Source organism: Theobroma cacao, chromosome 1, assembly GCF_000208745.1.
Source record: "Theobroma cacao cultivar B97-61/B2 chromosome 1, Criollo_cocoa_genome_V2, whole genome shotgun sequence".
In the NCBI taxonomy this organism is placed as follows: Eukaryota; Viridiplantae; Streptophyta; class Magnoliopsida; order Malvales; family Malvaceae; genus Theobroma; species Theobroma cacao.
Genome location: NC_030850.1, coordinates 32,438,029 through 32,451,776, shown reverse-complemented (window position 1 = coordinate 32,451,776; position 13,748 = coordinate 32,438,029). Strand labels below are relative to the sequence as shown.

General features: G+C 36.1%; 3 protein-coding genes and 1 non-coding gene across 6 annotated transcripts; 1 reads left to right on the top strand and 3 right to left on the bottom strand.

Annotated features, from left to right (window-relative positions):
• LOC18613779 lies at positions 1,742-4,018 on the bottom strand. The gene has a single exon (XM_018114077.1). It carries the CDS (start codon positions 3,965-3,967, stop codon positions 1,853-1,855), a length of 2,115 nt encoding a protein of 704 aa, XP_017969566.1. The 5' UTR covers positions 3,968-4,018; the 3' UTR covers positions 1,742-1,852.
• On the bottom strand, positions 4,304-8,686 carry LOC108661428 (E3 ubiquitin-protein ligase HEL2-like). The gene is made up of 8 exons (XM_018118292.1): positions 8,593-8,686; positions 6,694-6,758; positions 6,307-6,600; positions 5,953-6,161; positions 5,816-5,867; positions 5,439-5,719; positions 5,150-5,311; positions 4,304-5,062 (listed from the first exon to the last, which is right to left on the bottom strand). Exons 1-6 carry the CDS (start codon positions 8,684-8,686, stop codon positions 5,609-5,611), a joined length of 825 nt encoding a protein of 274 aa, XP_017973781.1. The 3' UTR covers positions 4,304-5,062; positions 5,150-5,311; positions 5,439-5,608.
• Positions 9,332-9,404, top strand: TRNAA-UGC. The gene has a single exon. It is a non-coding gene; the product is annotated as a tRNA-Ala (tRNA).
• Positions 9,667-12,598, bottom strand: LOC18613778 (tRNA:m(4)X modification enzyme TRM13 homolog). 3 transcript variants are annotated; one of them, XM_007051175.2, is made up of 9 exons: positions 12,327-12,597; positions 12,173-12,238; positions 11,740-12,075; positions 11,409-11,664; positions 11,199-11,256; positions 10,734-10,820; positions 10,473-10,598; positions 10,234-10,372; positions 9,667-10,059 (listed from the first exon to the last, which is right to left on the bottom strand). In XM_007051175.2, exons 1-9 carry the CDS (start codon positions 12,398-12,400, stop codon positions 9,825-9,827), a joined length of 1,377 nt encoding a protein of 458 aa, XP_007051237.2. In that variant the 5' UTR covers positions 12,401-12,597; the 3' UTR covers positions 9,667-9,824. The 3 variants fall into 3 exon arrangements, with proteins under 3 accessions (XP_007051237.2, XP_007051239.2, XP_007051238.2); XM_007051177.2 differs by having other exon boundaries at positions 10,545-10,598; XM_007051176.2 differs by lacking the exon at positions 12,173-12,238 and having other exon boundaries at positions 12,327-12,598.

The window sequence follows — 13,748 nt, the reverse complement described above, 5'->3', positions numbered from 1 at the left end:
GATCAAGTCGAGTCAATTGCCAAAAGAAAAGAATCACTATTAATATTGTAAAAGATTATAGTGAATAAATTAGGAAGCCAGCCTACTTGCAGACCAAGAAAGCTTTACAGTAGATAAAGAGAACATAGAGGGACATTCATGATTTAAATGAGGACTGATTTTGACCAAATATTTTTTAAGTCTAAAGTTGACAAACTTGATTTTCTGGTCATAAGAAGGAGGCCATGTGCCGTACAAAAATACTACTACTTTAGAACGATGACAACATGTAATTCATCTAATTTCGTACCCTGCTTCTTCCTACCAAACTATGTTTAAAAAAAAAACATTATTTTTCTTCCACTCTTCACTTTATTTTTTCTATTTCCATCTTACTAAAAATAGTATTAATGACCACGTTCAATAAGCATCTTATTTATCTGATTCAACATGTGGACTGCACACCACTTTTATAAAAGCGAGTAAAAACCACTCTATATAAGGTTGAAATCAAGCATAAAAAAAATATAATCACGTAATAAGTTGTTGATGTAATATTTAAATAAGTTTCTATATTGTTAAAAAAATTAAATAAATTTTTATTTTTTCATTACGTTTAATCAAGTTTTTGTATTTGTATTTTGATTCAAATAAACTATTTTAATTACTAATCGATTAATTATTATTAATTAAAATATCACTTATTATTTTATATCTTCATAGCATTGATATGAAAGATGAACAATGTCACATAATTATACCATCATATCAAATTAGAATATCATGTCATTATCAATTATAATATATTAACATATTACGTCAGGGTCATGCAATATAAAATAATGAATGATATTTTGACTAAATCAATATTTAGTCATAAAGGCTTATTAGATTAAAAAAAATATACAAACTTATGTGATTCAAAATAAAAGTATATGAATTTGACTCAATACAATAAAAATATAAAGACTTATTTAAATTTTTTTAGATATTATGCTTAAATCTTTTCCAACTAAATGTTTAACTAAAGAAGATCTATATAAGTGCATAAATACTGACTTTTATTTATCCTTAATTTCTTCTTCTTATTATTGAGAAAATTCAATAACTATAAATAAGAGAGAAAAAGGACAACAGAAAATGCTCTTTTGTTTTTCAAGCGATAACAATTAATTTATCATAATAAAGAAAATAATAATAATAATAATAATAATAATAATCTTTCATCAAATATTCTTTTGGAGATTACAATTTTGTTTTGTGTTGCTTAATTTATGTTTCTCAGCCTTGCCCTAATTGATTTCATCGCCTTTCAAATAACCTTTGACATATTTTGAAAAAACTTTTTTAATTTTATATTATGTTATTTTTTTTTTTGGTATCTTTTTAAGTGTTGTTTTGGTTTTACATTCTCAAACACGTGAAGGTAATATATTTCAGTTTATTTTCCTCATCCAAAGTATTTATTTCATGAAACAATTTTTGTTTTTAATTATTAATAGTAATAATATTTATAATTTATTTGATCATTTGTATGCTATTTTACATTACTAATCAAATAATTAAATATACATAATTTTCACCATATGTACACGCATTTGATGATCGATAATAAATGTATGTCAATGTGTCTAATGATTTTTCACCATATACCAATTTTTGTTGTTTTATAATTTGTCTTAATATTAGGTTTCAGTCATTAACTTTAATACCAAAACGTCTAAAAACATTAATATTTTGTTATGGAAATATTACGTAAATATAAATTATCACACTAATATTTCCATAGTAATTTTATTTACTCCAATTAGTTACAATAAACCCGTGGGGGTCAACAATAGCAAGCAACGAGGATAAGAGAAATCAAGAAACTCTAAGCAAAATCACAAGTAATCCATAATGGTTCCTCAAAGTCACCTTTAAGTTTAACCCCAGCTTCATTTCCCAAACACAAACGCCCCATATCCAGCTCGCTCCCGGGGTGCCATGCTGGCGTCCCATTCTCAAACCCATTCCACGTCAGCCTCCTCAATCCACTCCCATCCAACCTCACCACATACAAATCCCCATATGGCTGGAACTGATTGGGCCACGACACCGGCTCAACAGTCACGCCTCCTATGTTTGTCGCGAACAGCAGCCACTCTCCATCCTGGCTAAAACATACGTGGTTAATTCTCTCCCTGTCCACGTCACTCGACCCCTTCGGTCCCGCCACGTAAATCCTCCTGAGATCAGAGCCATCCGGTTTAATCACGTAAATGCTGAAGGCATCAACTCTATCCGGATTATGCATGTTGGAAGAAAACGCTATGAGATCTCCGCTGGGGGACCAAGACGGCATCGTATCAATCCAAGGACCGTCGGTTAACTTCCGTATACCGCCGTTAAATTCACCGTTAACGGCGTCAAGTATGTAAAGATTCTTATGTCCAGAACGGCCGGAACGGAACACGAGGGACTTTCCATCAGGGGAGCAAGACGGGAAGGCGTTATTCCCTGTATCTTCTCGCGTAAGCATCTTTACATCGCCAGGGATCTCTTCAAGATCACCGTTGAAATCAGACGGGTCAAATGTGATTCGTGCGACCTGCACCGTTGTTTTAACTGACTCGAATATCGGGCCTAGGGAAGTGTAAATCACGTGTTTCTCAGTGGGGCTCCACGAGTTATAAAATGCCGTACGGCCCTTTATCAAGGTCCATCGTTTCGAGCCGTTCGATTTGACAACTTTAATGCCTCCGCTTTCATCCAAAGTGGGATTTAAGGCTAGAAGATCACCGTCGGGAGAGAAGGAAGGGAATGATCCGTTGAGTCGCAGCATACGTAGATTTTTTAACGGAGACATGACTGGCTCGATATGTGGAACCGTGGACTCACCCTGAGTCGACTCACCTCTGAACCTGTGGTACCCGAGGAATTCAGAGTTGAGGGAGACAAACGGGTTATAATGATGAAAACTCGGGTTGAGCAACTCAGTCACTTGGTGAAAAACCTTCGATTCGAGGTCGAAAACCTCGATATGTCTGTAATTCTTGCCGCGCCGCCTAGTGGCTACTGCGATTCGTTTTCCGTCATGGAATGCGGCCGCAGTGAAGCAGTGGAGACCAGGTGGAGTGACACGAAGAGGAAGGACTGGGAACCCAGAAAATTCAATAGGATTTTCCGGAAACTCGAGACGGAAAATGCTCCACCAGCCATCGTCGGCTTGGCGGTGAAAGAAAATGGTGGAGTCACCTGACCAAGTGGGCCAACCGCCTTTCTCACAAACAACAAAACGGTTATTCGGGTAGGATACTGGGAAAACAACTATATCCGTTTTGAGCTCGTGAAAATCACCTTCCCAAGGCCGAGAACCGTATGAGGCAACGGCTACAAATTTCCCAGATTTTGAAATAGCAGGACTGTAGTCAGCAACCCCGTAAGGAGACAACCTTGTAGTGTCTCTTTTACCGCGGAGCTCGGTTGAGTAAAGAGCGGACCAGCTCTTGAAAGGTTGATCAGGTTGTTCATGAGCTGAAATGAAGTAAAGGCGGTGGTTTTGGATGATGGGTCGATCGTGGAAGAGGCTGCTGGGGGCAGATGGGAGCTGCTCGGGCTTGGGTAGGTCCGGGTGGGTGAGGTAAATCCGAGGGGACCCCGATCGTTCAGAGATAAAGACGATGGATTGATCTTCGTTTATGAATTGAGCATTGAAGTTGATGGAAATACAGTCAGTAAGGCGATGTTCAGGGGTGGAGTTGGTGATGGGAGTTTGATTGAGATTGACGGTAAAGATGTCGAAGCCGTATTGTGGCCTCCCAACGGAGGTGAAAACGACGGTGCCTTTAGGATTCATTGAACTAGGTGTTGAATGAGCGGGAGTAGGAATGTAACCGTGACAGTGTCTGGGTTCTTTGCTTTTAAAAATCAGGTGCGACCAAAAGTAAAATGGGTGGCAGAGGGAATCGAAGGTGGTAGGTTGTTTGCGTATGAGATGACGCAGCATTGTTTATCCCCTTAGTCGTGTTTTTCACGTCCACAAGTAATTTTAAGATGCACGTTAGAGTCAAGGCGATGAGGACATCGGTTTGTTTGACCTTTAAGGGCACTACTCTGAAATGAGAACATCAATGCTGGAGATGCTAGTCCACAAATTTTTACCAAGGCGCTTGGATGTTCCATTTTATTTTGTGTTTATAGTACCACAAAAAATTTAAAATCAACGAGGGTTCAATGGATTAAATTGTTAGTCTTGATAGTAAGAGTGGTTAATTTGTTAGAGTCTCTACTGAGTTCAAGCATCATGACCTCATTGGTGTTATATATATTTTTTAATTTAAGTGTTAGTAAAAAGCGTGAAGAAACTGTATATTACATTTTAATCTAAAAATTGGAACAAACTATATATTTTAACATTAAAAAGAAACGGTTACATTTTTCAGTAAGCCTAGATGATAGAGTTGAAATCTAATAAATTAAGCTTAAAGACATCGGGATGTAGGCCTGCGACTTGTTACTGGCCATGCCTGACCTGAATTGAAAACAGTTGTTTTCCCATTCTTCTGGCGCCGTAGATGTGCTGTCATGGTGTTGTTAGCCAAACCTTCTGAGCTATGTTTAGGCTTTTGTTGGCTGGTGCTGGGACCAATGCGGAGAGGAGGAAAAGAAGAATCTTGCAAAGGGATATTTGATGCTTGCACAGGCCTGCGACTTGTTACTGGCCATGCCTGAGCTGAATTGAAAACATTTGTATTCCCATTCTTCTGGCGCCGTAGATGTGCTGCCATGGTTTTGTTAGCCAAACCTTCTGAACTATGTTTAAGCTTTTGATGGCGGATGCTGGGACCAATGCGGAGAGGAGGAAAAGAAGAATCTTGCAAAGGGATATTTGATGCTTGCACAGGCCTGCGACTTGTTACTGGCCATGCCTGAGCTGAATTGAAAACATTTGTATTCCCATTCTTCTGGCGCCGTAGATGTGCTGCCATGGTGTTGTTAGCCAAACCTTCTGAACTATGTTTAAGCTTTTGATGGCGGATGCTGGGACCATTGGGGAGAGGAGGAAAAGAAGATTCTTGCCAAGGTACACCCCTGGAGCCTCCTCCCAATGCTTAAGGTATCCTGCCCCTGAGTTAGAATCTGTTGAAGATAATAATTTAAAAGGCTGAACAAGTGGGTCAGAGACCACCTGTGCAGTAGATGATGCTGGCGGATCACTGGCAGTCCCCAAACTTGACTCAATGGCCATGGAAAGTTGATGGTCGTTATCAGACAGCTCACGCCGAAATGTTCGTCCCCTTCCACGACGATTATCTTCATTACTTTGATCATATTGAAAGTTTGTTGGCATCTGGAAAAAGTACAATTAATTAACAAAAGCACAAAAAGTAACCAACTTATCAATGGATATATATCAACGAATCAATTAAGAAAATTCAACTTATGAGAAGTCCAGTGATCAGATAGATTATACATACCTGTAGAGCAGCATTACGCTTGCACGAGACATGCGACCTCTATGTTCCATTGTATTATGCCCCTGAAAGAACAAAAATGAAATACATAAGAACAGTATATGAGAAAAAGAAAACTTGAGCTATACTAGGACATAATCAAACAATCAAAAAGAATATACTATGCACATAATTTATATGCTCGAAGAAGTCATCTTTAGTTCAGCTTCAGAATGAAAGACAATAAACTTTTTGACAAGGCAAGCCTCATCCTCACATAGGTAATGATCTCGGCGAAAATGAATCTGTGGCAGACAATTTCCAAAATGACATTTGACTTTAACTTTAAGAGGAGAAAAAAAAGGTAAAAAAAAGGCAAAGAAATATAGGAGTCATCTTGCCTCAAGGTCATCATAATTCTTGTAATATTCATACTGTCCTGGATGCTGCTGCCTGCATTGAACATTGAACAAGCAAAAGTAAGCCCACTTGCTTTAAGGTGTATTGCAAAAATCTATATCAAGAATAGCCTGAGTACCTTTGACATATATGACATGTATAGTGCTCTGTGGACATGTGAGAGTATAACTCATTATCCCCGTAGAATGGGGTCTTGCAGGATTCACACATTGGATGCCCCATGAAGCCACCTCTCTCACTCTCAGTTCCATCCACTTCAGAATCACCCGTGTTTATATGTTGGTTTAACTGTGCTCTAGTATATAGCTTTTGTTCACAGATAAACACCTACATCATCCAAAGGAAACCAGTGAGCTAATGATGCATACAGACAGCTTTTATTGATGTACAAACAAACGATGCTTCAAAAAGAGACATGGGTTTACAGTTTTAACTAAACAGAATGGTCGTATTTTCATTCCACCAACCTTACCTTCCGTCCTTCCAAACACAGGCCGCACATAACCAATCTATGTCGATGAAACAAATGACCCTTCAACTGTTCAATGTTCCTAAACTTTCCCTGTCTCTTCGCCCCCTGCGCTTCCATCTTGTCACACACACTACAAGAAAGTCTGCACATTGCTTTGATTATCCTGTAGTGGTCAACATCATCGAAAAACGCTTGTGTATCCTCATGGTACCAATAAGTTCCCACCCGTCCTTCTCTCACTTCAGATGGCAATACAGAAAAGTCACTGATTATCCTTGTGTAATCCCCCAAAGCCTGGAACGAAACCAGACCACAAAGACTTTTATATATAACATATATATATATATAAAGTAACAGACAACTTAGGCTTGCCTTAATGATCGTTACACTCCAATAAAGAGATGAAGATATAGTTATGTTTTCAACAGAAAGAATTAATTCAGATTTATAGCCTATGATAACAATATTCCATATATCGCAAAAATGGTTTGGTTAAGGGAAAAAGAAAAAATTATAATTAGTTGATTAAAACCCTAAATCCGTTTTAGTAAATTTTCACTTCTATATTTTGTTCCAACAAAAAAATAAATATATATTATATATATGTGCTACTGTGCTTTTATAATTCATAAATTAAATTTGAGGAGAATTTTGATGTTGGCATGTTGCTATCAAATATCTGAAAATAAGTAGTGTTAATTTTTTTTTTTGAAAATAAGCAGTGTTAATTTTGAACACTAAAAAATTTAAATCGTTGAATTAACAATAAGTCGTCAATCATACTTGATTGGATAAAGTGAGTCAATTGCTAAAAGAAAAGAATCACTAGTAATCCTCTAATGAAAGTTAATTCAATCCTTAATAATTAAACTAAGCAAGACTGTAGTAGATAAATTAGGAAGTCAACCTAATTGCAAAAACCAAGTAAGATTACAGTAGACCAGTAGCAGACTAGCGGTGCTTTGCGCAAGAAACATGAAAAGAGAAGAGAGAGGGACATTTATAATTTAAATGAGGATTGATATTGATCAAATATTTTATGTCTACCGTTGATAAGCTTTATTTTCTGGTCATAATAAGGAAGCCAAGCGCCCAATGAAAATAATACTGCTTCAACAAATTATGTTAAAAAATATTATTTTTAGATTCATTAAAAAAAAATTATAATCTACGAAAACAGATTTGAGATTCAAAATTTTTCAAAACCTTAACAATTTTTTTACTTAGAAATTCTAAAAAAGCTCATTATTGAGATTTATTATTAAAGAACTTACATAAATTATGTGAGATCCAAAAAAACATAAATATAAAAATATAATCATATGAAAAGAACTTACCTAATTGGATTGAAAAACCTAAAAAAAAAATTAAACTGCAAATTTAGATACCAAGCATGCACTATGAGCTCTCTCTAAAACTAAAACACATAACAGTTTTCCTGTTTTTCTTTTTTGAACACTTTTACTGTTTTTCTTTGCTTTTCTTCCCTAATTCTTTTCCTTTTGTTCCTAATTCTTTTCCATCTCTATTGCTGCTTGGTTATATTTATAATCAATGTGTTCTATTCCTTCTTAAATTAGTTTCTTGAGTGTTTAGATTTCCCAATTCATTTCATATTAGGATTGGTGCCACATATTCATATTTTTTTATATATATTTATCTCTTTTTATTTTTTATTTTTTTAAAAAATTCAATAGACACCTTGAATAAAATAGTATGTCTACATTATGTTCTTATTATGTAATTTTTATTTTATTTTTGTTATCTTTTTAAGTGTTGCCTTGGTTTTACATTCCAAAGCACGTGAAGGTAATATATTTAAGTTTTTTTTCGTCAATCAAAGTATTTCTTTCATGTAATAATTTTTGTTTCTAATTATTAATAGTAATAATACTTATAGTTTATTTGATCATTTGTATATTATTTTGCCGTTACTGTTTCAAATTTATCTACTACTACTCAAAGAATTAAATATACATATTTTTCACCATATGGACATGCATTTGATGATCGATAATAAATGTACCTCAATGTGTTTAATGATTTTTCACCATATACTAATTTTTGTTGTTTTATAATATGTCTTAATATTAGGTTTCAGTCATTAACTTTAATACCAAAACGTCTAAAAACATTAATTTTTTATATGTAAATATAAATTATCATACTAATATTTCCACAGTAATTTTATTTCCTCCAATTGGTCACAATAAACCCGCGGCCGCAGGGGTCAATAACAGCAAACAACGAGGTTAAAAGAAATCAAGAAACTCTAATCAAAATCACAAGCAATCCACAATGGTTCCTCAAAGTCACCTTTAAGTTTAACCCCAACGTCCCCTATCCAGCTCGCTCCAAGGGTGCCACGCTGGCGTCCCATTCTCATACCCATTCCACGTCAGCCTCCTCAATCCAGTCCCATCCCACCTCACCACATACAAATCCCCATATGGCTGGAACTGATTGGGCCACGACACCGGCTCAACTGTCACGCCTCCTATGTTTGTCGCGAATGGCAGCTACTCTCCATCGTGGCTAAACACACACGTGGTTAATCCTGTCCCTGTCCACGTCACTCGACTCCTTCGGGCCCGTTAAGTAATTTTAAGATGACATGTTAGCATCAAGACGATGAGAACATCTGTTTGTTTAACCTTTAAGAGCACTAATCAGAAACGAGAACATCCATGTTGGACATGCTGGCTAGTCCACAAATTTTTACCGAGACGCTTGGATTTTCCATTAAATTTTGTGTTTTTAACACCACAAAAAATTTAAATTTAACGAGGTTCAATCGTTTAAATTGTTAGTCTCTATTGAGTCCAAGCATTATGACCTCATTGGTGTTATATATATATTTTAATGCAAGTCTAATTAAAAAGCGTGAAGAGACTGTATATTACGTTTTAATCTAAAAATTGAAACAAACTATATATTTTAACATTAAAAAGAAACAGTTACATTTTTCAGATATTGTGTTTCATTTAGATGATTGATTTGAAATAAATTAAGCTTACAATAATCAGCGGATGTAGCTCAAATGGTAGAGCGCTCGCTTTGCATGCGAGAGGCACGGGGTTCGATCCCCCGCATCTCCACTCATACGGTTTTATACCACATTGTAATCTAATCGCTGAACTAAGTTGAGAGGCAATGAGTGACTGTTTTCATTTGCCCTGCTCAATATAAATCTACTAATTAGCTATAACCCTTTGGAAGAATCGAATCTGCCCAATAGGCCGAGAGCAAGTCATCCTAATCAATTAAACCTTTTTATGAGGAACACTGAAACATCAACCACCTAAACCTTCACCAGCTTAGATGGCAACGATCTTTGGCAGGTTCAACAAGAAGAAAAACTGTTCAAATTGATCACAAGTTCTACTGCATAATATTCTAAAAGAATAGGATGCCCATAAATTCAGTACAACAATAAACTTTAACAAAATTGCTGCTTTTAGTTGTACAAACAAATATGGGGAGAAGAAAAAAGGGAAGAAAACCAAAACCATGGCATCTTAGAAATGACAAACATGTCTGGCAATCAATAAATGGTTTTCTGGAGAGATGGTTGCTGGAACATACTTAACAAGCTGAGTTACTAATCCATGTTCCTTGACCCACATCAACCTTCCCATATCAATTATCTGCTTGCACATAAAACCTAACTTTGCCCTCTCAATAGCTTTCATATTCCTTGCCATGCCTTCGACTCCATTTGCATCCCCACTATATTCTTCCTTTTCACTGCCACTGCCACAAGGGAAAATGAATGTGCTTCAGAAAAAAAGGGTATGAAAAAATTATAAAATGCCCTTTTTCTTGATAATCCTGAATGTTAAAAAAGGTAGAAACATATTCACATTCAGATTCCAAAGAAATGGCACAAAGAAAGCATCTATATAAATAGAGGTTTGTCCCAATTACATTGAATCTGGATGCAATTTGAAATCAGTAACATCAGAAAGATCTGAACCATGATCAGCATCTACTGCCCAGCTGGTAAACCATGTAATTGCATGGAATTCTTCCTTACTGATTCCCAAATGGGTTAAATATTTTTTATCTGTAGGGATGCCCAAGTTAAAAAGTTAGCTTAGATGGGAAAGATACAAATGAATCTGATTATAGATGTTATATTGGTGTAAGGCAAAAATTTTGATTACTTATATAGTGCTTCCATTGGCAAAGATGGTGGCAGCATGTTGCTACCGCCAGACCTCTCAGGTGACAATTACCTCTGCATCGGTCATCATTCCTTTGATTTGCCAGGCAACATCTGAGTGTCAGATCTGCAGGGAAAAGTTTCAACAGAAAGAGAGATAGTAAAGGACGCTTGGTGCCAGTAAATTTTGACTTGGATCATATACAACAATCATTAGTGAGGCTCACAGTCAAGTTTATGAGAAACAGAAGATATAAATTACCAGTTGCAGGGCCACAGAGATGTTTGCCAATAGCTACATAAGGAAGTCCTTGCAATGACTCAACAGCATTCAAGTTCAAATCCTCGACTGCAAAAGGAAAACTTTGTGATCTGATAACAGAGTAAAGGGTAATGAAGTTGAGCAAACTTACAAATTGCTATAAATAAAACATGCTTTCTCCCTCCTTTCCTCTTTTTTTTGTTCACTTATGAATATCAGAATTTCTATAGAGGGGAGGCCAAAGTAAAATAATTAACATTTTAAATTTATGCAAGCTTAGCACATCGCAAAACTCAGAAAAATGCTTCACAATATTGAATGCAATTAAAGAATAAAAAATAATAATAATAACTAGTAATCTAGATAACAAATTATAGCAAAACAAAAACAAGAACACAAGCATTGGAGATCTAATGGAGAAGTTGCAAAAATCATCTCCAAATACAAAGTTCCGAAAAACCTTACTGTCAATTCTCAAACGCTCTAATATCAAGCTCTCTTTCTGTCGCAAAGACCGATCAGCCTAGAAACACCATTGGCATAATGTAACCAATAAAAGCAAATTATAATTAATGAAGGTTCAAAGAGCACAGAAACACATCCAGATTAGATCACATGAAACTAAACTATATAAAATCATTGAAATACTACATATTTAATCTGAGTTCAACCAACCTTCAGCTTGTATGACTTTCTCTCAACTAGAAATACCCTTCCAATACCATAGCAATCTGCAAGCATTTGTGTCAAGTATCCCCTCCCTGCTCCAAACTCAACCACTGCAGGAACACCATTGCTATCTTCAACTTGCTCCACCTCCGCACCTCCACACTGTTCCTTGCCATCGGAACTTTCCAAAACCCCAAATTCTTCCAGGTTCCCAAGAATTGAGGCCTGTTGCATAACATGCTTCTCTTGAAATGGTAATTTCCTGTCAAGAATCAACCCATGTTAGAAACCAATAAACTCACAGACAAAACAACATGAGCAATTCAGCTTACAATACCTGTCTACTTCTCTCTTAATCCATATACCACAAGCTTCAGGTATCTTATAGGAGTCTTTAATATCCTTACAAATTTGAGCATGAACTGACTCGATCTTTCTAATTAGGTCGAAGAATTGGGATATGTTCAAGCTATAAAGAGCATTTCTTTTCATTTCAGAGGTAACATTATCAAAAGACCCTGAAGTGGGTATTAACGTTTCCGGTTCCTTTTGTTCATCGTCTTTGCCAGCATTAACGCCCTTTTGGTAGAAAGGTTGGGTGCTCAAAGATTGAACTTGTTTAAGTAATGGGCATCTCCTTACATGTCCTTCCAGATTTTCCTGAAGCACAGAGCTACGAAGTAAAGCCAAAAAAAAAAAAAAAGAGTTAAAAGTTTTTCAGTGGAATCAGGAAGTACTGGGGAGAGAGAGAGAAAGAGAGAGGGAATTACTGGGAAGGGTCAATCGGACATGGGATCCACTGGCCAGCGGTCCTCGGAGTGTGATTACCACAAAACCTTGAAACAGTTTGATCATAAAATATCACAGAAATTTAAAGATATTAACAGAAGAAAAGAAAGAGGGAAAGAGAGAGAGAAAACTTACGAGGAATTGTGAAGAGGGGCATTTGCACAGAATCTGTTCTTTTTAGGAAGCCAGAATTTGCAGCGATTCTCCATTTATTGTTAATGGATCACCGGCGACCACTCTAAGCCCTAGAGCCCTTTCTTTTGTTTATTTTCCACTTCTTTTATTCATTCGGATTAAGCAGAATGCAACTATCAACTATGCACGCCTGCGCTGCTCGGCAGTGTGTTTCAGAGTCGAAACCGCTCGCAATCCAATATTCCAATGCTTATGCTCGTTACTCTTATAAGTTTATTTTACCAGTTCAATTAGCATAACACACTAGTAACACAAAAAGGATGTCTTTTTCCTGTTTTTTCCCCAAAAAACTTAGACATTACTTTTTCTTTTTAAAATAATAGACATTAAATTATACGTAACAAGTTAATTAAAAATAGTATCTACCTACAAAATTTAATCAATATTTATTTAATGGTGAAATAATAAAATTTTTTACTCAAATAAAGTATCAAAATATACTCAAATTTGTATACTTGGTTTACATAACAAGGTTTTTCAATTTATCGGTTTTTATTTTTAAATTTAATTTTAATCTGATCATTTGAAATAAAATTCCATGAACTTAACCTTAAAAATCTTAAGTAATTCTTGGGCTGCAGCTGCAGCCTGCCTACAGCCATGATCCGCGGTTCCTTCTAGCGCTAAAGTAAAGTAGGAAATTCACATTTGTGATCAAACAAATGGTGTTGGCTGCAAATTCAACATTCTCCAGAAAAACAGGTTTCAAAATTGTCAAAAAAATAAAAATAAAAATTCAGCCACTACCCTGGGTTGCCATTTGGCATTCATAGAACAAACAAAACAGATATACATGCAGCTATTTTAATTGCCAGACAAGTAAAATAAACATTACTAGTATATGCCAGTGCGGCAGACGAATCCAGGCCATCCATTTCATTATCAAGGATTTACAGCTCAAAAACAGCAAGAAGGAAAACCAAAACTACCTTCACTTGCATGTTGCAATTGAAGTAGAAACTAGGACTTGTTCAGACTCGAATATGATGTTGATTTATTGAGGACAAGGACCCAACTCGGTATTGTGGGGTTATCCTCATCTGCTGCCATTTATGTAAGGTTGAAATTTGAAACTTTCTCAGGGAAACATTCTTCCTCTCCACTCAGAGTCGTTGTCTTTGTACAAAGTCCAAGGGAACTGAACCTCAAATAATATATAGTATTAATGCCTGGAAGGGGTCAAGAAAAAGAGATGAGAGACTGTTGCTAAACGTTCTATGAAAGATGCTGGTGCCGGGTTAGAATTGATCAAAATAAGAAAACTTCAGCTTGAAGCCACGCTCTCAAGCTTACAGCCACACACGCTTTGGGGTTCCAAAAGTTATACCAACTCTACCTTCTTTACTTACATCTCCTCCTATA